General features: G+C 38.1%; 1 protein-coding gene across 2 annotated transcripts in view; it reads right to left on the reverse strand.

Annotated features, from left to right (window-relative positions):
• OTUD4 (OTU deubiquitinase 4) overlaps positions 1-22,902 on the reverse strand; it is a 45,865-nt gene extending 22,963 nt beyond the window's left edge. For both annotated transcript variants that reach the window (XM_037897343.2, XM_037897342.2), the window contains exons 1-14: positions 22,753-22,902; positions 20,044-20,556; positions 19,018-19,101; positions 16,885-16,935; positions 12,962-13,008; positions 10,083-10,155; positions 9,351-9,432; positions 8,216-8,351; positions 6,569-6,626; positions 6,070-6,184; positions 5,737-5,801; positions 3,728-3,828; positions 310-434; positions 50-218 (exon numbers count right to left, since the gene is read on the reverse strand). In XM_037897343.2, the coding sequence (XP_037753271.1) occupies positions 50-218; positions 310-434; positions 3,728-3,828; positions 5,737-5,801; positions 6,070-6,184; positions 6,569-6,626; positions 8,216-8,351; positions 9,351-9,432; positions 10,083-10,155; positions 12,962-13,008; positions 16,885-16,935; positions 19,018-19,101; positions 20,044-20,208 (1,271 nt within the window). In that variant the 5' untranslated portion in view covers positions 20,209-20,556; positions 22,753-22,902. The remainder of the gene's footprint in view (positions 1-49; positions 219-309; positions 435-3,727; positions 3,829-5,736; positions 5,802-6,069; positions 6,185-6,568; positions 6,627-8,215; positions 8,352-9,350; positions 9,433-10,082; positions 10,156-12,961; positions 13,009-16,884; positions 16,936-19,017; positions 19,102-20,043; positions 20,557-22,752) is intronic.
• Between the last annotated feature and the right edge of the window lie 139 nt (positions 22,903-23,041).

Here is a 23,041-nt window from a genome sequence, read left to right on the forward strand (position 1 = left end):
TGTAAATGGCCAAGGTCCAAGATAATGAAGATCTTATTTCTCATTTTACCTTACAGACTGGGAGGGATTCCTGCCTGGAGTTTTGTGCTCAGTAGATGTCTGCTGAGACTGTGAGAACTGATGCTGTCTGGTTCCCACAGCATACTGTTGCCGAGGAGGTAGCACTGACTGGGTTTTTATTGGCTTGCTTTGATTCTTTGGCCCTCTGCAGTCTGCTTCTGTGACATAGATGCAAAAACCATTTCATAAGATTTTTCTCACAGTTACTAGAGACAAAGTTTCTACAATTAGAAGAGGGAAGAATCCTACCAGGCTGAACATTTTGCCCACATGCTGTAGAGAACTTTTTTATCTTCTTCCCTGACACAGTATTCCAGCCCTCCATAGGAGATGCCTGTGGAAGTGGTTTAAGGCTTTTCAGTGAAACAGAATGCCTGCATAACAGAGGGAGGGGGGGAAAAAAAAAAAAAGATAAAAAGGTCTGTAGACTGGACTGGGGTTGTATAATTAACACCAGATGTTTACTATGACAGAAGCCTCTCTTCTGTTTCTGGGAGAATTACATTCAAGTTTCCTTTGCTCTTGTGTTTTACCTGTTGCATGAGGCTTAACCAGGACAGTAAAAAATAAATTACACACACACACATATATAGATATACACACACACACACACGTTTAAAAGTATTATGGTTTTGAGTTCTCAAACAGAAACAGGATTCCAAACTGAAACAGTTTTCAACAATTTGTACAGAACATACACAATTTTAACTCAAAGATGCTAATGAAAATAACCCAAACACAAGTTTCATTAGATAGAGAAGGGAGGGAGAACAGCTTATCTGTTTTTACGTATTAAATAGATACTTTAACATCCTGACACAAAAGACAAGGCAGAAGGGTAGTAAGAACATTCTATTAACGTCTACCTTTCCTCCCTTCACTAAGTAGTCATTTTAAAGCAAACTACAGAAAATATCAAGTCAAGACAGACAACTTATCAGCACTTTCTAAAGCTTGTGGACAAATACATACATATATCCCTGATTTGGAAACTAAAGGGCTTTTCCATCTTAATCTTTCAGAATGTCAAAGAGCAGCAAACTGGGTAGATAAATTCACCAGGAACATTACAGATTTAGGGATATAAACTAACTTTAAATTAGTGAGCATTGCTTGCTTTTATCTAGGCAGGTAGCATGAACTGAAAGTGGCATTTGAATTATCCGAAATGAAGATATTCAGTTTGGTGGGTGGGGAGTGGATGAGTTAATGGTTTAACTTGAACTGTAACTGACTGTTACTCCATGCACCTATTTAAAGGTAGTTCTAATATAACTCGAGCAAATTTGCAAAATAAAATACAATCTTGCAAGATGACATCACCAATTGCCAAGTGTCTTACTCCTTCCTTCCCAATGCTATGAAAGAGAAAGTGTTCCCTGTCTGGATTCCTCTCTTCAAACCTTAGCATTGGAGAGATTTCCCTCAGCAATTATCCTCAGCCCTTATCATGTGACCAGGAGTTATTTTGTGAGAGAGAGTGTGAGGAAGAAGTTACAGCACCTGAAATAGAACTTAAGGGAGATGGCTCAGATAACTGAGCCATTATGTTGTCATGCTATCTGGGGATAAAGACATGTCTATTAATTCAATCAACACACAGCTCTTTCTGTATGAAATCAGGCAGACTAAAGAGTTAATTAGCTATTACATGAGTCTACTATTCCCTTTCACAACACTTTTAACATAAAAAATTAGCCTCAGTTCTAGCATCCAATTACAGAAGCAGTACCAGTAATTCCCTGGTGGGACAATATCATGCTGTCTAGATTTGGAGTTTGTACAGAAAATGCTCTAATTTGAGTTTATTAAAGAATAAATATACTACGGCTGTCGATGAATCACAGTTAAGTCATGCGATTAACTCAAAAAAATTAATCGTGATTAATTGCACAGTTAAACAATAGAATACCAATTGAAATGTATTAAATATTTTTGGATGTTTTTCTACATTTTCAAATATAATTGATTTCTATTACAACATAGAATACAAAGTGTATAGTGCTCACTTTATATTATTTTTTATTACAAATATTTGACACTGTAAAAATGATAAGAAATATTTTTCAATTCACCTCATACAAGTACTGTGGTGCAATCTCTTTATCGTGAAAGTGTAACTTACAAATATAGGGGTTTTTTTTGTTACATAACTGCGCTCAAAAAACAAAACAATGTAAAACTTTAGAGCCTACAAGTCCACTTAGTTCTATTTCAGCCAATCACTCAGACAAACAAATTTGTTTACTTTTATGGGAGATACTGGCGACTACTTCTTATTTACGATGTCCCTGAAAAGTGAGAACAGGTGTTCGCATGGCACTTTTGTAGCCGGCGTTGTAAGGTATTTACGTGCCAGATTCATACGCCCCTTCGTGCTTCGGCCACCATTTCAGAGGACATGCTTCCATGCTGATGCTCGTTAAAAAAAAAAGCGTTAATTAAATTTGTGACTGAACTTCTTGAGGGTACTTCTGTATGTCTCCTGTTCTGTTTTACCCACATTCTGCCATGTATTTCAAGTTATAGCCTCAGATGATGACCCAGCACATGTTGTTTGTTTAAGAACACTTTCACTTCAGATTTGACAAAATGCAAAGACGACACCAATGGGAGATTTCTAAGGACAGCTACAGCGCTCGACCCAAGGTTTAAGAATCTGAAGTGCCTTCCAAAAATCTGAGAAGGACAAGGTGTGGAGCATGCTTTCAGAAGTCTTAAAAGAGCAACACTCTGATGCGGAGACTACAGAACCCAAACCACCAAAAAAGAAAATCTACCTTCCGCTGGTGGCATCTGACTCAGATAATGAAAATGAACATGTATTAGCCTGCTCTGCTTTGGATTATTATCAATCAGAACCCATCATCAGCATGGACACGTCTTCTGGAATGGTGGTTGAAGCATGAAGGGACATATGAATCTTTAGCGCCTCTGGCGTGTAAATATCTTGCGATGCCGCTACAACAGTGCCATGTGAAAGGCTGTTCTCACTTTCAGATGACATTGTAAACAAAACGTGGACAGCATTTTCTCCTGCAAATTGTAACCAAACTTGTTTGTCTGAGCGACTGGCTGAAGTGGGACTGAGTAGACTTGTAGGTTCTAAAGTTTTACATTGTTTTGTTTATGAATGCAGTTATTTTTTGTACATAATTCTACATTTGTAAGTTCAACTTTCATTATAAAAAGATTGCACTAGAGTACTTTTATATTTATTTTTTATTACAACCCAATACAATAAGCACTGTACACTTTGTACTCTGTGTTCTAATTGAAATCAATATATTTGAAAATGTAGAAAATGGTATTCTATTATTGTTTAATCGCAATTAATTTTTTTAATCACATGATACTTTTAATTGTTTGACAGCCCTAATATATATACATATACACACACACACACACATCATAATTTACAGAGGTACACAGCTACAAGATATTTTTATGCGGTGTGTAGATAGGGTTGGGGAGTAAGTTCATCCTTTTATAATATCAACGTAACTGTTGTTCAGACAGTTTAAGCTGCTGTTGAAATGCACCCAGCCCTTTATCTGAAGTAGTGCTATGTCAAAATGATCACGCAGATGGTGTCAAACACTAAGAAGGGGGAAGCTGCATTAATAAAGTTCTATATGACAAATTTATATATGAAAAGTTTACTTACTTTTCTCCAAGCTCTTCTACAAAAACAATAACTGGCCCATTCTCAGAGCAAACCTCTTGGATATGGGCATTATAAAATTTCCCATTGTGGTCTAAGCGCACCTGTGGAAAAGTTATAAGGAAAAAAATGTTGTGAGTATTACATAAAGAAAAGGGAAGATTTAACCCTTGAACACCCAGCAATGTCAGCAACTGCCCCCTTGGCAATAACAGAAGTCCTGGGAGACATCAAGAAATGTTGCTTCAGTGATGGTGCTCAAAATAATCAAAGGTAAACTTTAACCCATACTACTTATTTGAATGACTGTATACAAAAAAAGAGTCCCCAACAGCACTACTCTATGAAGTGTTGGAGAAATCATAGCCTTCAAACCAACATAGAACAACACTTAAAAGCAAAAAGAAAAGGAGGACTTGTGGCACCCCAGAGACTAACAAATTTATTTGAGCATGAGCTATAGCTCACGGAAGCTTATGCTCAAATAAATTGGTTAGTCTAAGGTGCCACAAGTCCTCCTTTTCTTTTTGCGAATATAGACTAACACAGCTGCTACTCTGAAACTTAAAGTAACACATTAGAGAACAGAATAGCAACATACTGTTTTGAAAAGAGTCCTAATGCTCAGCTTGGTTAAGATTCCAGCATAAAACATTTTTTGACACAGATGGGACTTTATTAATCTAGTCTCACGGGGGACACTAGAGACACTAATACCAGTCCTTTCAAAAGTTTCCCTCCTGAAACAATCATTTTGTCAGTGTTTTTATTTTTTAAATAAAAACATATATTTCATTTTCTGTAAAAAAAAATAAAAAAAGTCATGATAATGATTAACTCTGGTTTCTGCAAACAAAATGTTTACATTCCTAAGGTTAAGAAACAATAAAACATTTATAGGCATTTTATGTGCTGAGGCGTCTCACACCACACGAATCACGTATGTTTCACTGTTTATCCTTATCCTGTTCTCCCCATCCCACTTGTTTGTTAGGGTTTTTTGGTTTGTTTTTTAAATGCAGCTATCATTATCCTGTCATATACAGAGATTGTAAAATCCCAGGAGCATGGAGAGTGTGTGCGCATGTGCAGTGCCTATCACAATGGGGCCCTGAATCCCAAATGGTCCCGTAGGCATTACAATAATACAATAGAATGCTGGATGTATAATGAAAATACAGTTAAGTATTACGATTTTTCCCACTTTGTTTTATGTCAAGATTTATTGTTTTTAAGCATCCAATCACTGTTTTTTCTCATCAAGAAATTCAGAAGAACGGCTGTCACTTTTCCCCTTTCCAATAATGTGATGCCTGGATATTACAACAATTAAGTTAGGCATTATTAGTACAGAATATAAGAAAAAACATAAGATAAACAAACTTTCCATTACTTGCAACAGAATCCACAGGGCATGCTTAGAAACACTGCTTATAGCAAAATCTCCATCTTTTTAACTCTGTTTCAGTGTCTTCTTGTTTCACTGTGAATATCCCCAGCGTTCTTGCCCAAAACAGCACTACTTTACTCCTAGTTAGAAACCGATTTTTTTTTTTTTAAATAAACCATTTTATTCTACAATAAATGGCCTAAAACACATCATAAAATTAAGACTGGGTGCAAAAGTCTGTGAGACAGACACAAATGTTAGTTTTTGGATGAGGACTCAGGCCCTGATACTGCAAACACTTATGCATGTGATTCAGTTTAAGCACATCAACTGTCCTACTGAATGTAACTTGGGAAGTTAAGCACATGAGTGTCCGCAGGACTGAGGCCTTTTGCACAACAAATTTTATCACACTTTATACTTCCCAAGCACATCCTACTGCATCTTTATTGGCAGAGTTTCCAACTCAGGATATTCACATAATAAATGAGCATACTCATTTAAATGTAAGCAAAAAATTTTAAATAGAAAATATTAACAATGCAGTTAAACCAAAAGCCAAGGAAAAAATTGGTCTCCAGGCCACAAGGCATAGAAGTTACTATTTCAACCAACTACTTACTTTACATTTATCTCCAATTGAATATTGCATGCCAGCAGCAATGGAAAAATCCCGTTTTTGCTGATCTGTAAACAACATCAGTATATAGCAGTCAGATTACAGTAATTTTCTACCTGTTATAAAAATATAGTTTAGGCACTGCAACAAAAAAACAAACAAACAATCTAATTAGATTTTTGTCCCATTAGTATCTTGGCCCTGAATCTGCAAGCTGACACATTTGGGCAGATCCCTGCACCTGCTCATAGCATTTTTGGGACTCCACAGGGCCCACCCTTATAAATCAGCTTGACAGAAAGGGGCTCTCAATGGGGCCTTAAATACTAAACTTACCCTCTTTTGACTGTAGCCAAACTTCATATTCAACATTTCTGTAAAATGACGGATTGAGTGATTTAAGAACTTTTCTAGGCAAAAATGAGATAGGATTTCCATTGTTCTTAAGGTGCTGTACAAAACAGAACAAAATAGCAAGTGATCAAATACATAGAGACTTATAGCAGCTCATTTAGTATCATATCACTCACATAAACTTCAAACTGGAATGTAAAGCAGTTAGGTGCTCATAAAAGCATTAACAGCTATGGAAGTTTAATTCAAGGGAATTTCCTTTCAACATACAGCAACAAAACTAGACACTAAGCAACAGTAAGGATGGCCCCTAACCCCTGAGATTTCAAATGCAAATTTGAATATAATTTTAACAACTATATAATTCTCCTAATGTACCATATTTAAAAATGAAGAAACTCAAGTTACTCGAGAAACATTAACCTTTGTAAAATACAGCCAAGTACAACTAAGTGGGAAAGAAGTGTTAATGTAAAAATACCTTGTTGCCAGAAAAAGACTTTAATCCATTCATATCATTAACTGCAGCAGTTTTACTTCTGTAAAAAAGAAGATGCTTTAAATGACACCGTTAAAATTAGGATTCACAAACTGGTCAGAAATACCTTCCATATTGTACACAAGAATTACCCATAACCTTCATAATGAAGTTAAAAAATCTCACACTATATGCAATGGTGAATATATTGCTCTTAGAGGCATAATTATGAAGTTCCCCAAAATAAAAGCTACTCTCATTACATTCACAAATAAAATTCAGTATAGACTGTACAGTTCCAAATCAGATTAGCAACTCACCCAGTAAAAGTTTGAAACTGGAAATGTAAGTCCTTTAGTTAAGACTTTAGCAAACAGGCCTGAGAGAAAACAACCCAACTCAACTGAAGAAACAAATGAGGCGATTTAATCAACTCATATTTACTTTCTCATTTTCCCTTCATCTTCTACACCTGCTGCTATTAGAAAATTTGCTTCCCATGAACAGAGGGAAAAAAAACATCATTTGTTTCTAAGAACTGCATTTGAACAGTTTACTGCTTTCTTCATTACACAATAGCAGCTATGGCAAAAATTTTAATTTCTATGAAAATTAGATTAACTCTTCCACACACAAAAAAAAAAAAAAAAAAAACAAACACAAAAACACAAAACAAAACTCCCTCCAGATAAATAATTAAGAAAACACACACTAAACTCAACTTTTCCCTAAAAACAAGAAAAAATAATTTTAAAATACTGCTTAACGAAAGCAGCAAATTGTATGTAATTTGCGTTGAGACAGGAGTAAGGTTACAAGCACTAGCTTTCTCTCATTGGAAATCTGGATAAAGTAAAAAAGAAAGATGAGTTTGGTGTTCTCAGTCTAGTCTCAAATGACTATATGCCCTCTCAGTTACAAAAATACCTTATTATTTAGCATCATATGCTCATAAGGATTCAAATACTGATACATTGCAAAAGCCATGCTGCCAAGGGCTCCCCCAGTTGCCCTGGGACCCCTCCCAGTGGGCATTCCACAGAGAAGGAAGCATCACAAGTCAGAGCAGATTCTTGTCTAAATTCTGCTCTCAGTTACACCAGTGTAAATCTGGAATAATTCCTCTGTAGTCTATGGAGTTACTCACTATTTACACACATTTAAACAAGATCAGAATTTGACCTTCTTTCTGAAGTGGTTTCCTTCAATGGTTTTCAGCAGGAGAAGAATCCTACACAGCCAACCCTCATACCTCATTACATTCCCTCCCTCATATATGGAGCTGGAACACTGCCAAATTCCCCACAGAGCTGCTTCTGTGGTTTGACAGGAAGAGTGGGCATGCAGCAGGGATAGAACTTCCTCTACTACAGGTGAGCCAAACCTGGAATGCAGGCAAAACCACCCCTCTGATTGCAGAAGGCACCACAAAATCCTATATAAGATCTAGTGAACAGTACGAATTTCATACTTTCATGAGCATTACAATTCACCCTTGACCTTTTTCCTCCCTCTTGAAAGTAAAATAATGACACACAGCATTAAAAATGACACATAGCATTTTGCTTCCTGCCAGGAGCTCTACTGAATATCTAATCACTGTGAATTGCTCAACCATAATTGAATAATTAATTTTAAAATATCCCTTACTTGCAGTTGTCGTCTTCTGAATCTGAATCAGACACTTCACTGCTACCATTATTTTCTTCTGTCACACCAAGTTCCACTAGGATTTTATTCACATCAGTACAAAACACTTTTTCATACAGCAATTCATAAAGAAGAGCTGGGGGGGAAATCAGTTAGGATTTAATGACTGTAAATGAGATTTTACTCAACATTTGAGAGGTTATTTTAAATAGTGTCAAGAAAACTTTTTGAAATGTTAGGTAAAGAAGAAATGGAACAACAGTTTACAGATTATAAGCACCAGATTTTTACAAGTGCAGAGCCCCTGAAGTTCCCACTGATTTCAACTGTGGATGCTCAGCACTACTAAAAACTAAGCCCTCAGCTCTTGGGGGTAGTGACTGACTCCAGTCGTGCAACTGGATGGGCATGCACACTGTGCCCTATTGAAGAATGAAGGCCTATGTCTGTAGAGTGCCTGGCACAGTGGGCCCTAATACCTGACAGAGGCCTTTGGGCATTACTGCAATACTAATAAAAATCCAGTAAAAAAAGAAAAAAAACAAAAAAACAAACAAACAGTTTATTTTACTTAGGGCCTAACCCTTCAATTCTCACTCATGCTCATTAACATCAGTGGAAATTCAGACATGCAAGGACTCTAAGATTAACATTGACAAATTTTCTCTTATTGTTTAGAGTACAGATATAAAACTGGCATTGTGGCCAAGTGATAATGCAATTCACTATGAATTAGGAGGTTGAAGTCTCAATGATAGAGTATCCAGGTCCAATAAAGAGGAACTAACCTAGGCTATCCTTTTCTATTTCTTTTGCATTTAGCTTTACAAATGATAAATACTGATCTCTCTTTCCTTTACTATACACAATCAATTTCATCATGTCTCAAAAGACGACAAGATCATAATCCAAATCTCTGGTCAGGATCATGCAGCCTTTGTTGACTGTAGTTCTACATGAGTTGAAAACCACATCACTACAATGGTAGGTTTAGGTACAACTATACTTTAAGCAAAGAAAGAGAGCTCTACATGAAAATTTGTTAATAGCTCAAAATAAATGGCAATCACTTTTTGGGGCCCTTGGTGAAACTATATAGTTTACTGCAAAGCTTACCTACCAAAATAGTACTTACATTGGCACAAAGCAGCTCTTTCTGTATACTCTATAGGATAAACAATATCATAGTGATTTCCATTTGAAAAACACAGTAGTATCTAGAGAAGAGGAGAGAAAGGATATTTAAACAAGTGATTTTTCATGTTAACTTTATAAAATGATCACAGAATTGCATTAAAAAAGATGCTATGTGCCCACATACTGTGCTGAAAAATTTTCAGGGCTTCATAATTACTAGAGAGAAAAAAATATACTATAATTTTCTGTGGATATTCACTGGATCTAGTCAAATAGAAAAATTCTACTAATACAGAAAAATGTATGTAAGAGGTTTGATTTGTAGCAGATAATTTGATATTATAAACATGTACAATACTAAGGAATTTAAGACCCCTTTTTAAATAAACCAACTACATATTAATACCTAACCAAATAGCTATCAAACATATTACAATTTGAGTTATTTCTGTAGACATAAGTTATGATTTCATTCTATTGTTCCATTAAATGTCCAAAACTAGGGGCCACACTGTTTTGAGAATTTTACTGTTGTTGTTTCATTTTTCATTAATGAGAGAAGACTGTTGTGACATTCTCAAACTGTAACAAGTCCTAGGCTATTAAAAATATACATTACTTGTGTATTGAGTAATGACACTTGTGATTACCTATTTGCTTTAAGAACATTTTATTTGATAATTGCATCTTACATTAGTCATAAAAACATTTTTGGATGGTTTTGTTTTACCTTGTCAGGAAAGCCATTTTCAGTTACACGTGAAGGAGAAGCATTTGGTTCCTGATATATTATAAAATCCTTCCTAGAAAAAACAAGAATTCAAGTGAATATATTCAGAGTGAGAATCCCAGGGAAAATTCAAGGACTATCTAAGGATAAGACTGCTTAAAAAAAAACCAAAATCAAGAATAGTGAGTAACATTAGTATAAGCAGAGCGGGGATGGAGGGGCTTATTTGCCACAGAAAATTTTGATTTTCTCAGCAGAAATTCAAATACCAAAATATTTTGGAACTCCTGGTGCAGTACCTCATGGGAGCTATAGTTTGGTTGCCTCGTCTTATTTTCCTCTATAGGCTAAGCTCTCTGATTGGACTACATCTCTTATGGTGCACTATGGTCCTTCACCTGCCTGGAGAGGGAAAGCAGTGCACCATGGGAATCCTAGGCCACATTACGTCTTGGGGAAACCCAGTCCATAGAGGACAATGGGGTCATGAGGCAACTGAACTATGACTTCCATGCAGTACCACAGTAGTATTTTTAAGTCAAAATATGTCAGTTTTCTGGTTAAAAACAAACCCACACACACCATGGAAACTAGGCACTAAAGAAAAAAAAAAAAAAACACCACACACAATGCTCAATTTTCTGCCCAAAAACAGATTCAGAGAATTTCGACCAGCCCAAAGTACAAGTGAACCTTTCAAATGAATACAATACTATTCCTCTAAACAATAACATGATATATAAATCCATTATACTCAGTTAACGTAGAATCTCTCTGTATGAAACCAGTAAAAGTTAAACTTGGAAACATCAGACCATAAAATTCAGAGTTATAAATACCAAAGCATTAACAATCTGGACAAATGCAGAAGGTAGTTTAGTTTAAGTCAGAATGTTTCTCCCTCTCTCTCCCAAGTAACTATTCAAAATTCTCATAGAACTTCTCACTCCACTAGTTTAGAATGGTTAAGGTACTATAATCAAGAAGTAAAAACAGTGTATAGAGGCCTCTTAATTTTGTTTCATTTCTTGTCAAATGGCTAATGTAATATGGTAACCAGCTGAAACTCATTTGTTGCTTTGCATACAAATATTAATAATATATTAACAGGCATGGAGACTGGGCTGCTTTCTTATTCCTATAACAGAGTTGAAGAACATTGGTGAGGCAACATGAGGAAGTTTGGACTATCCCTGCCACACTGAACTGTTGTGCAGTTAGAGGATTTCCATCTCCAAAACGGTCAATCCAGCACTTAGATTCACCTTGTACAAAGGTATGTGTTGCCAAGTAGATGTTGCACAAATGCAGTGATGGCTTTTCAAGTGGAAATAACTCTTCCATATCACACTTAGAAGGATTCAACACAAACACACAAAGAGCCTATTCCATATTATAACTTAACTAAACTATATTATTCCAAATTCGCATTTAAAAAGAAGTTTTTTTCTTTTATTACCATAAAAAGTAGCATATAAAATGTCAAATGTGATACAAACTAACAAAAACTGGAAAATTCACTGTTAAAACCCACATGCTATCTTATTTGCCTTTTCTGTTCCACAAGAGTATGAGTGAAAGAGAACATCAATCAATCATTATCTTTTGTATTTATCCTTTGGATAAAATTCCCTCTATTTTAATTCTTTGTTCAGTAATCACTATTGTTTTTTTCCAATTTCTTAGTCTCCTAATCAAATCAGAAACACTAATAAACTCTGCAAGATTAGTGTGTTCATAGGTAAATTTTTAGAGAGAGAAAAATATTCTAAAAACAAATCAAGAAGAAATAGTTTGGAAAGGAAAAATGTATTCTAAATCTCCTTGATCGTTAAGTTCTTCCATCTTTCAAGGAAGACATCTTTTTTCAGGAGATCTAGAAAAAATTACCAGACATCAGCCAACAAAAGGCCAGTAACAAAGATTGGGATGGAGCAGAAACTGGTCTGATCTTCCATTTTTTTCTTTAGTGTCTGGCAAGAGTAGCCTGTCATCCCTCCCTATGCCTGGAAATATATACCTCCTCTTGCTTCCCTTTCTTTTCTCAGAAAGGGGGAAGGGAAACACGATTTTTCCTCCCACCTCCTCCAGAAAGAGGAGGTGGTGGTTTCCCCTCAACATGCCAGTGCCTCTGCTGCTGCTGCTTTCCCAGTAGGGGTCTGAAGCTGAAAAGATGCTTGCATTTTTCACTCTGCAGGGAAATACCAGCACCACACTCCTCCCACCACTTGCTAATGAGAAGAGGAGGTTCCCTTGTGTGTGTCTGTCTTGGTGTTTAACACTTGGGGTCCTGGATGCAAATATATCCTGCCTTCAAAGCAATTTATCTATTTTTATTTCACTACCAGACTTCCCCCTCCATTTATGAGGGCAGGTAAGTGGTTCTGTCTAGAGACATAAATCCAGATTTAGTACTGGTGCAAGCAAGTGAAATGACTGTCTTCAATGGAGTTGCGCCTGTCTACACTAGGGATAAATCTGGCCCATAACTAGCCAGCAAAAAGTAATGAAGCAACAAGACCACCAGCAGCCTGTCCTTAGAGATTAAATATGTCCTGACCAGCAGTTCTATCATCTTTCATCTGTCCAGAGTTCATGGCTCTAAAACTGAGTCTCACTGGCTGCCTAAAATGCAAACCGCATAGAACCTCACACAAAGTAACATGCAACTTCATGCACCTAAAGCTCACTAGTACTTTGAAAGTAATATTTCATTGACATTGTTTGGTTTTTCAACATGAATGATCCATTATTTAAAGAGCAAATTTTTCAATTAATGTTTAATTAGCCAAATACTTCATATATACACCTGATTAATTGAAATAGGTTGCATTTTTCCCATTATACAACTCATTAAATAGTATTCAAATTTTGCTTACTTGTACATAAGAGAAAGGGCACTTATTTCCACTTGTCCAACCCACTCCTATATGGAAAAAGAAAAACAAAGCAATTCTTTCAAATAAACTAAAGTTTTATTGCACATTTGGATAAACAAAAAACAAAAAAAAAAGCAAAAAAAATCACTTCCATGAGATAATACACAACATTCTAAATTTCAGCCAAAGGTTTTACTTTGTGTAGTCACACTCATTTTGGAATATGGAACATCAAAATCATAGATTTTGTAACTTGGAATAGTGTATAGAAACGGTTTTTCACAGTTGTTCTCTTCACAAATTTAGAGAATGAAAGATCATGCATAAGAAAATGTAATCTGGGATCAAAACACAATGAAAATAAAGTTGTAAAGGTACTTCAGTCAACCTAGGCAACCAATGGGTAAAATTTTGAAAACTGACATTGAAGCCTACCTCCCACTAAAAGTCACCACTCCTAAGTCTATTAGGTGCTTTTGAAAATTTTACCCAATACCTTTAAAACTGTCCTTGCAGGTCTTAAATTAAAGAAAGAGAAACAGGCCTAAATAAGCACCCATTCTGAGAGGTGTCATACTACTATTTCTAAATACAATGGGGAACTAAGATACTACAGCCTAGACAGTGCAAAAATCTTGCCTTTTACCCTGAAAGATCTTTTGTTTCATAACCAATTATTACTGCCAATGAGAAGTGGGAAAGAGGACAGACAACTTATTGTCTATATCAGCCAGTTATTGCCCACTTGCTGTTGCTGCATACATCCACCTATAAGTATCATAGCGAGATAAGAATCTGCTGTCTTCCCTCCCTGCCCCTTAAGTTAATCAGCAAGAAGAAAGTACATGGTTATTACCCTGAAGATAAGAAAATCATGTCTATCAGCGTTCATTTTTTTCCCCCGCTATGCCTTTTTTCTTTTTTTAATAGATGTTCTAAACTCAATATCATATGAATATGCTTTAAAAAGCATAATGTAATAGGAATTCACATAACATCCCTTTGTTAAATTTGTTCCTATGTAGTGTGACGGCAGATTGTGGGCAATCTTACTGCAGCCACATGGGATGTAAAAGAATTAAATTGTACTCTCCACCTACAAACCATTTGTCCATCCAGTCTGGTACCTTGTTTGTAAGTATCAAGATGCTTCAGAAGAAAGTATAAATCACTCATACTAGACAATTACACAATATTGCTGCCTATATAGGGAGGGAAGAGTCTTCCAAACTCCAGGCAGTTAGGACACAATCCACGTCCCATTAAAAATCAATGAAAAGACTAACATGGACTTCAGGGAGTGCTGGATCAGGCATTTAGGGGCCCACTGTCCTGAAGTACAATAGTTGACATGCCTTGTAAAATTTGTTCCTATTTAGTGTAACTGCAGCTTGTGAGTGATCTTACCACAGCCACATAGGCTATAAAGAGGATTAAATCATACTCTCCACCTACAATCCCCTGTACAGCATCCCTGGACCTTGGGTCCATGTGCAAGAGGGACAGTAGATTCTGTGCAGCCATTACTTCCCTGCCACAAACAGGACAGAGAGGGGGCACATATGGACTTCAGTAAGTTACCAACTTCTGCAATTCCGCACCCAGTGCAAGAGTAAAGCAGAGAAGCAATTCTGACACTCCAATATTTTCCAGTGAGAACTTTATCAAAGACTTTTTGAAAGTCCAAATTAATTCTAATGGCTCTCTTTAATCCATTCTCGGTTATTCCTTCAACAAATCTGAACGGGTTGTCAAGATTCTCCTTTAGAGAAGTAATATCAAAACAACCTGGCACTCAAAACCTACATTTTAAATTCTGTTGTTTAATGTAGGTACAAAAAGGTACTGGAATGAGTGTCCTGGAATTCAAGTCTTCTGTTTAATCAAATTCCAAGACAGACACAGAAAACAAACACAAGCTTCTTCAACATGACTGGTGGAGTGCCTTAATGCTTAACTGGAGGGACCACTTCAGAGATAACCATGTAGTTCTGCAGAGATTGCCAACAAAAAACAACAATCATGGTTCTGGTGGTGTTATTTTTATGTGCACACCTATCCACTAGTATCTAGAATGAGACTAACACCTTGCTTCTCAAAGATCAAACAGCTGACAGATGATAAAGAGCTGTGGTCAGTACTAACATAGCCAGATTCAAACCTCTAACTCAATATGCAATTAACTTAATACATTTTCAAAGTGCATTAAAGAATACATATTAACTAACTGGTTAGTATGCTTTCAGAGTTGTGTTGTGTGGATGCACGTCATTTTAATGCACACAAACTAACAAGGCATAATAAACTCCTACTGTAAACAAGCCCTAAGAAGTAAAAGTTGCTGTATTCATTACCACCCTAGTGCACTGTCCAACAACTCTTATATAAGATGTGACTGGACCTTTAATTTTTATTCTTCAGGGGTTTTTTTTAAAAGTTTGTTAATTTCATACTAAACTAAATTAACTGAAATTCATTTAAGACAGAGCTGAAAGGTGAATTTCTAGTTGCCTATTTTCTGAAATGTAGTTGAGAGGAGTAAAAGTAACACCCCGTGTGTCCTCTTTGGCTTCTTTAAAAATAAAAAGCAAAACAGCTCATTTTACATTATACAGGTAGAGCTCTCCTGACTTTTGTACACATGATAGGGCATGTCTATGCCAAGGGGTTTTGCCACCAATGTAGTTGCATCAATGCAACCTCTACTGTAAACATGCTGCCCTGCTGTAAACCACGATTTAAATTAGTTTAAGGGAGAAAGTCATGGATTACAGTATCAGTGCACAGTATCTAGACTAGGAGTTTGTACTATGCAGCTACATCACTATAGTTTCACCAGTGACTAGACACCCCTACGCAGATAAGGCCATAAAGAAGTAAAAGAGACACAAATCCATTTTTTTTCCTTTGCAGATCATTTTTAGAAGCTGAGAACAAAAGTTCACTTGGGTGGCCATACAGTCTCATGACCTTTTTGGAATGGCAGAAAGGTCATGGTAGGACCTCTCAGAATGGGTGCATGTACATGTTATTAAAAATGTCTCGCTCTTAAAAAAATATTTTATTAGCTAGATCTAGTAATGTAGTTACTGCACCACTTTCTTTTTACTTTGTTTTTCCTATACTCTGGAGAGTTAAACATCATATTTTCAAAAGCCAAATCTCCTCACCTTTGCTAGCACCTTAGATAACAGAGAATTTCCATTTAGGTTTTTATTTACCATTTGTACTTCCTTAAGCTTGTATAAAGAAAACTGGTCAGTTTCATTTTCTGATGCTTGTCCACTAGCACAAGGGAGCGACATTTGGGTTTTAAAAGAATATTTAAAATTTAAAAAAACAAAAAACAAAAACAAAAAAAAAAACCACAACTGTTTTGGTTCATTTTTTAAAAATGTGTTTCCCTTTCAGAGTAACATAACAATTGTACTGTAGGTAAGTTAATACTCCCTGGAACACCAGTCTCTCTCACTCCATAGATTTCACATACCAACAAGAGAGATATAGTCATGTGGGAAGCAGAGGCCTACCACCTGTGCCAACTGTGGTACCACTGCTGGTGGTGGTGGCAAAGACTATGACATAATTAAAAAAGGAAACGCAGCCAGAGACTGAACAAAAACTGCTTAAGAAAAGGGCCATAGTCCTCTTCTTCCATACACTGTTGTCATACCACACAAAAAGAAAACAAATACAGAAGTAAGCATCTGCCCACATGTAATTTTATGATCTTTCAAAATTGTCATTTCTGAAAGAGAATTTTTTTCAAATAAATTCAAACTCCAAAACAGTGTATGCATACATCAAATGTGTCTGTACACGTTCTACATATAATGCACTGAGATATCTTAAGCTAAATTTCAGTCAGCCAAAATAAATAGATATTATATTCTATAATGCAAGTTTAATTAAGTAATACATACCTGTGGGTTTTCCAAACATTTTAAATACTCTTCAAATGGCCCCTCTATAAACTGTAAAAATATGACCGAAAATGGTTTATTAGATTATTAATTACCATAATACCCAGGAGCCCTAGTCATGGACCAGGACCCCACTATGCGAGGTGCTATACAAATACCAGATCATAAAGATGGTCCCCACCCCAAAGATCTTACAGTCTAACATGATACTGAGAGACAGATGTAGGAGTACAAAGAAACAATGAGACAATATTGGTCAGCATGACAGGTAGAGGTTTCAGCACACCAAAGCCTAACTGTTGTCAAGTTTTTTGTAAGCATCTTGGCAAAGGAGGTTTTAAGAAGAATCTGTGAATGTCTGCAAGGAGTACCTCTCAAGCACATAGAGCAGCATGGGAGAAAGCATAAAAGGTACTTATTTGAAAATCTAAGGAGTGGGCAATGGAACCTTTGATTTTGTGTGTTACCTATGATGACCTTTACACATAAATAAGAACATGAACAGTGTACTCCTTCCTGCATTGACCTATCATCGTAAGTTACCTTAAATTATCAAATATTTATCAAATGTAAACAAACTCTAAATGCTGCTGCTACCACCTTTGATTACAATCATCAAATGCTACTATAGGATTATTATAGGATGTAAAAATCATGTTCCATGATTTTTTTCAGAGGTTTGCAATTACAGAATTTACATCTACAGACATGGTATTCCTTATAAAACTATAAATTGCTTGTAAGAATTAGACTATAGGCCCCTTACTGGGGAACTTTGTTTCTTACATGTTTGAAAAGCTCCATGTAACATGATCACACCACATAATAAAATAAAAAAAGTCACTTTAAAAATCCATTAGTATCAATGACACCTTATTAGTCATATCTCAGTCTTAGTCATGGTAAAAACGTAATACTCATCAAAATGTGAGAATTTACTTACACAATTATATTATGACTGCTATAAAGTAAGTGGGAACATTCTTCAGCAATCTATTAATAGTCTGGAGCAATACCACAGGAAACCTACAGCTGAATAGCTTTTTATTTTAGTATGGTTAGTACACATTTTTAAAGGGCGGGGGGGAAGAGGGGGAGGGCACATTCCAAGAAATGTATATCTTCCAATAAGCTCATGGGGTCTAGTTATTAGTTGTAAAGAAATGTATAATGAACGGTGTTAGAAAAGTAGATATATATTTAATAGTGTTATGAGAAAATGTAAAAGCAAATTTTTCTGCTTTCTGTATATGTTTTATGACACAGCTCTAGAATCTGCTAAAAAAAACTTCAAAGGTTGCAAAAAAAAAAAAATCATAAAGATGGTTTGTGCCTTATCTTCAATGAATTCTTGGTCTGTGTAGATAATGAGGCAAAGCAAACCAGACAAATGTGTGATTTACTAGCCAGGTGTGGATCTCCATAGTAAGACAGACTAGGGAGGATGGATACTGACTGGAGAAAAATAACCAAATAACTCCAAGGCCACAAGAAACAGATACATAAGAATAAGACAACTGTTTTAAGAAATAATGGAACACATTAAAGCATTGAAAAAAATGATTGGACTGAGTAAGGAGGAGGGTAGCACAGGAGAAAAAAAGATAAGAAAAGGCCAATTAGAGTTTTATCAGAATAAGTAATAATGTATTAGAAGGATTTGGGGTCAGTTATGATATACGTATGACAATATTTAAAGATATGGTAGCTTTAATAATTTGTTATGTACGCATCCTTTATATCCTGTAACATCATTCAGGCACAAAGGGGGGGAGGGGGGATAAATGCAGAACATTCACCAGATCCGATCTCATGATGACAGAAACAGCCTGCCTGCCCCCCAAGACTGGGTAACTGATCACTGCTCTATCCTGCTCTGTTTTATTTTTGCTTTATGCTTCATTAAAGTGGTAGTATACTGCCCTAAAATTTTCTTACTAGTTAAGCTTAGTAATTGGTGTGGACTGTGCTTTTCACCCAACGTAGCGAACAAGCAGCAATTCCTTTTAAAGCACTTGCTTTAAACACCTACCTAGGTAGAATCTAGTTGTTAGAAACCCTGCTACAAAACAGTAGAGCAGAGCTAGGAAAAGAGCAAGAAAATACTTAAGAAAAAAAATGGCATTTACTTACTGCTTCAAATTTTTCTCTGTTTTTCCGAAGATAATTTATACAGGCGTTCCTAACATCAATATGCAGAGATTGTGAGTGTAACACCTACGGGGCAGGGGGAAAGGAAGAGAGAAGCGGCAGTTTCTTAAGACTCTTGATGGAAGTTAACGATTGGATGATGTAATGAATATAGGTTAAATGTAAGCTTGGAAAGAATCAGTTTTTTTAAATTAATTTTGATGAATATTTATTTCAAAACTGACAATTGTACAAAATTAAATCAGCTACTTATTGAAAATTAAATGACAAGTCAAAATTTACAGTAAATTTAGAAATTTAATATGAAATGACTATTTATTGACAGAGTACTAGCTGTCCATCAGACTTCGTTTCCCGCTTTTCCTGTACCATCACCTTAAAAGAAAACTCCCACTATCAGAATAACTTTAAAGAATTGGAGTCCAAATTTTAGTTTAGTGGAAGAAAACATTACTCACATAATTATCAACACTCAAAATGAGCAGGATACCTGGCTCAGAATCTGAAGCACTAGTCCTCCCACTGCTATTTGTATTTAAGACACTATTTTTTCAAAATGCTCTTTCACTGAAGTAAGGGGGAAAGTGTGACATGAAGATAATGATGATCTTACTCCAAAACTTCAGCAAACTCATTCACACAATCTAAAGCAGGGAAGGGCTTTCAAGATCTTTCCTGGATTGTTTTTTATACAAGGTGGCAAATCCCAGTTTGTGCTAATTTTACACTAAAAATGCACTGCTGGGACTGGGCAGAAGGGGTGTTCAAAACCCCAACCTAAATTCCCTAAGTGGAACAGGAAGATTGTGCACACATACCAATATGTCAAACTCTTCCCTCCCTGAGATGTGGTGCTTTCCCTTGGCACAGCTAGTGTTCCTTTAATCCCCACTCTCTCGTTTTTTCACCCTCATCATTAACACCCACTAATGGGATCCATTTCCTCCAGGTATCGCCAGCGTTGAAGTGCAAAGTGCTTCTGGTTACTTAAATTAAATAACTACCTACCTGCTCGGCTACAGCCCTGAAAAGACAGGATCCATCCTTGGCAACCCGCTTTCTATATAAACCCTGAGATCGCAAGTAACTGTCCATAGAAGCGTCCCCAGGAGCCTCCACGCCGCTGCTGGGATGACTCTGCTCCCCGCCATCTGTTTTGCAAGCAGCCTCCATATTTACTGCTTAATACTGCAGAAAATCGCTGCAGCTCTCCTAGCCCCACATGGCAAGACTGCCCCACAGGCAGGTAATGGAAACGGCCGCGGCAGGTGGGGGTGAAGAGTGCTTCCCTCCTCAGCAATCGGGACGGCAGCAGCAGAAACAGCAGCTGGCCTTACGTTGGCAAATTGCATGTGGGACTCATCGGCAGATTTTTACTGCATAAAGCTCCTTAAAGAGAGTCGCTTTCTCGCCTCCCTAGAGGGCCCGACAGCTGCTCCTGGAAAGTAACTCGTAGGGATCCAGATCCGACCCCTTCTTCAGGGCGACGATCACTGCTGGCTCCTCTTGTACACACCCAAGCTACAAGGAGGAAAACAAAAGAGAAAGGACATGTGCTGCTACTACTACTGCCAAGAAATGGTAACCTGCAGTTTGTTTTCACTTTCAAACCGCTGCCGGAGATGTTACTGGGAGTTGTAGTTCTACAGAAGCAGGAAGTAGAAGCACAGGGGTTGAGGAGGGGAATCCCTCCGAGCCAGAAAGGCTCCTGTAGGAAGGGGGAGAGGACCGATGTGCTTAGTACAAGCAGGTCACCACAGCAGCCCTGGCATGACGTGAAGAGACAATCCCCTTTTCCGATGCAAAACGCTTACACCACGAAGTGAACTAGATTTTTCATATCAAACTACTACCGCCCTCTTTCTAAATACTTCACAGTTTAGGACTCTAGTTTCACTATCTGGTCTAGCAACCTGCCCAGTGCACTTGAAGTTTCGATTCTTTCTGTTACTCCTCCCACATTAGTGTTGTCTATAGCTGGAGACAAGAAGAGGGCAGGCATGTAGCTTGTAGCACAGACTTTTTCCTTGCCTAGATCCTGCCTTGCTTTTTACAGCAAAACGCTGCTGGGACTTCTGATAATCATGTCTTTGGATCAATCAGAAATGCCATATGCGTTTCTGGGGTTGTCCTACAAGCTGGGTATAGTTCCTCAGCTAAACTCCCATTACAAATTAAGTGGCTTAAATTTCATGTGGCATTTCACAAGTCTTATTTAAAAAATAAAAAAAACAGAAGCAAGAGAACTGGAAAGGTCAATTTTCTTTTCAGTTCTATAACTTGTATAAGGTAGTATAGTTGGAAAGTAAGTTAACCTCGGTCAATAATTAGTGATATTCCAAGTATTGTGCTCTCAAACAGCAATGCAAAACAGTCAGTCCTCTACCAAAAGGGTACGTTGCATTTTTGCTGTATTGTACTCTTAAATTTCAACTGGTTTGAGGCCTAGCAAATTACAAATAACCACCCATAAAGTTCCTTAGAAGCTTCTTGCATTTCATTTGGCATTCTTCAGGACCTTTCTTCCTTTTTCATTCCCCTAAGTGTTTTCACTCACATTCGAGTTTTGCCTAAAGGAAAGGCAAATCCCAGCCAGCATAGGACCGTAGAGACCAATAAAAATATCTGAGAACACTGAGGGGTGATCACAGGAGACAGAAGAAGGGCTGGAGTCACAAACGTGGCAAAGTATAAATTCCGTGGGGATAAGTAGACGCACTTTCCCAGCAGAGCCAGACCAAGTTTCCTTTTGACTAAGAAAAGGAGTACTTGTGGCACCTTAGAGACTAACCAATTTATTTGAGCATAAGCTTTTGTGAGCTACAGCTCACTTCATCGGATGCATACTGTGGAAAGTATAGAAGATCTTATTATATACACACAAAAAGCATGAAAAAATACCTCCTCCCACCGATCTTCTATACTTTCCACAGTATGCATCCGATGAAGTGAGCTGTAGCTCACGAAAGCTTATGCTCAAATAAATTGGTTAGTCTCTAAGGTGCCACAAGTCCTCCTTTTCTTTTTGCGAATACAGACTAACACGGCTGTTACTCTGAAACATGTCATTTGACTAAGGTTTACTTATTTTGTCTTTTAAACTTATCGAACTAGGCACCAAGGCCAATAAACCCTGTCTGCTGCGGGACCATGCAAGCTGCAGCCCAGTCTCCCTACAGCGGGGGACCTATGAACTTGGAAATAGCTTAACGCTGGAGCACCCAAGTCCACACACACGTACAACTCAGCCGGGGGGAAGAGACAACACCAACTGAAACACCGTGACACCTTCTCCCCCGCCCCCAAAAAAGGAGCACACACACGAATACATTCTGCTTTATTGGTCAGAGAAGCTCCCCGGCGGCCCGGCCCGCCCCAGAGCAGCGCCCAGCTCTGCCTGCAGCGGCCGCGGAGGTTGAAGCGGTGCAAACAGCGCAGCTGCAGGCTTGGGCGAGGGCTTCGCACCGCCTTCGGGAGGGGCAGGTGTGTTAGGCCTGGGGCACAGCCGGAGCGCGGGAGCCGCGGCGGCCGGGCTAGCCGGGCTATCCCCGCAGCCACCGGGTGCCGTGTGTGTGTCACTGCGGGGCCCTGACCTCGCTCACTCAGCAGGAGCAGGACCCGCCGGCGGGGGGGCGGGGGACCCGCCGGCGGGGAGCCGCCGGGCGAGGCGCTGGCTCCAGCCCCCTGAATTGCCCCTGCGCAGTGACTGGTACTTACCGAGGGAGGGGCGGGCGCAGCAGGCTCTGACTCTTCCTTCCTCCTCCCCGGCTGCTGCTGCTGCTGCTGCTGCCGCCGCCGCTGCTGCCACCACCGCCGCCTCCTCTTCCTCCTCCTCCCCCCCCCTCGCGAGGCCCCTGGCTAGCGGCGGCGGCGCAGACACTTCAATCTCCCGCGTCGCTTTCCTATGATGCTGCCGCCACCCCCGTCGCTTGCTGTTGGTTTGTTCCACCGGCCGCACCTGTGCTGGTGGCTGTGGCCTGCACCATGTCTCTCCGGGGTGTGGTGA

This window comes from Chelonia mydas, chromosome 4 (genome assembly GCF_015237465.2).
Source record: "Chelonia mydas isolate rCheMyd1 chromosome 4, rCheMyd1.pri.v2, whole genome shotgun sequence".
Classification (NCBI taxonomy): Eukaryota; Metazoa; Chordata; order Testudines; family Cheloniidae; genus Chelonia; species Chelonia mydas.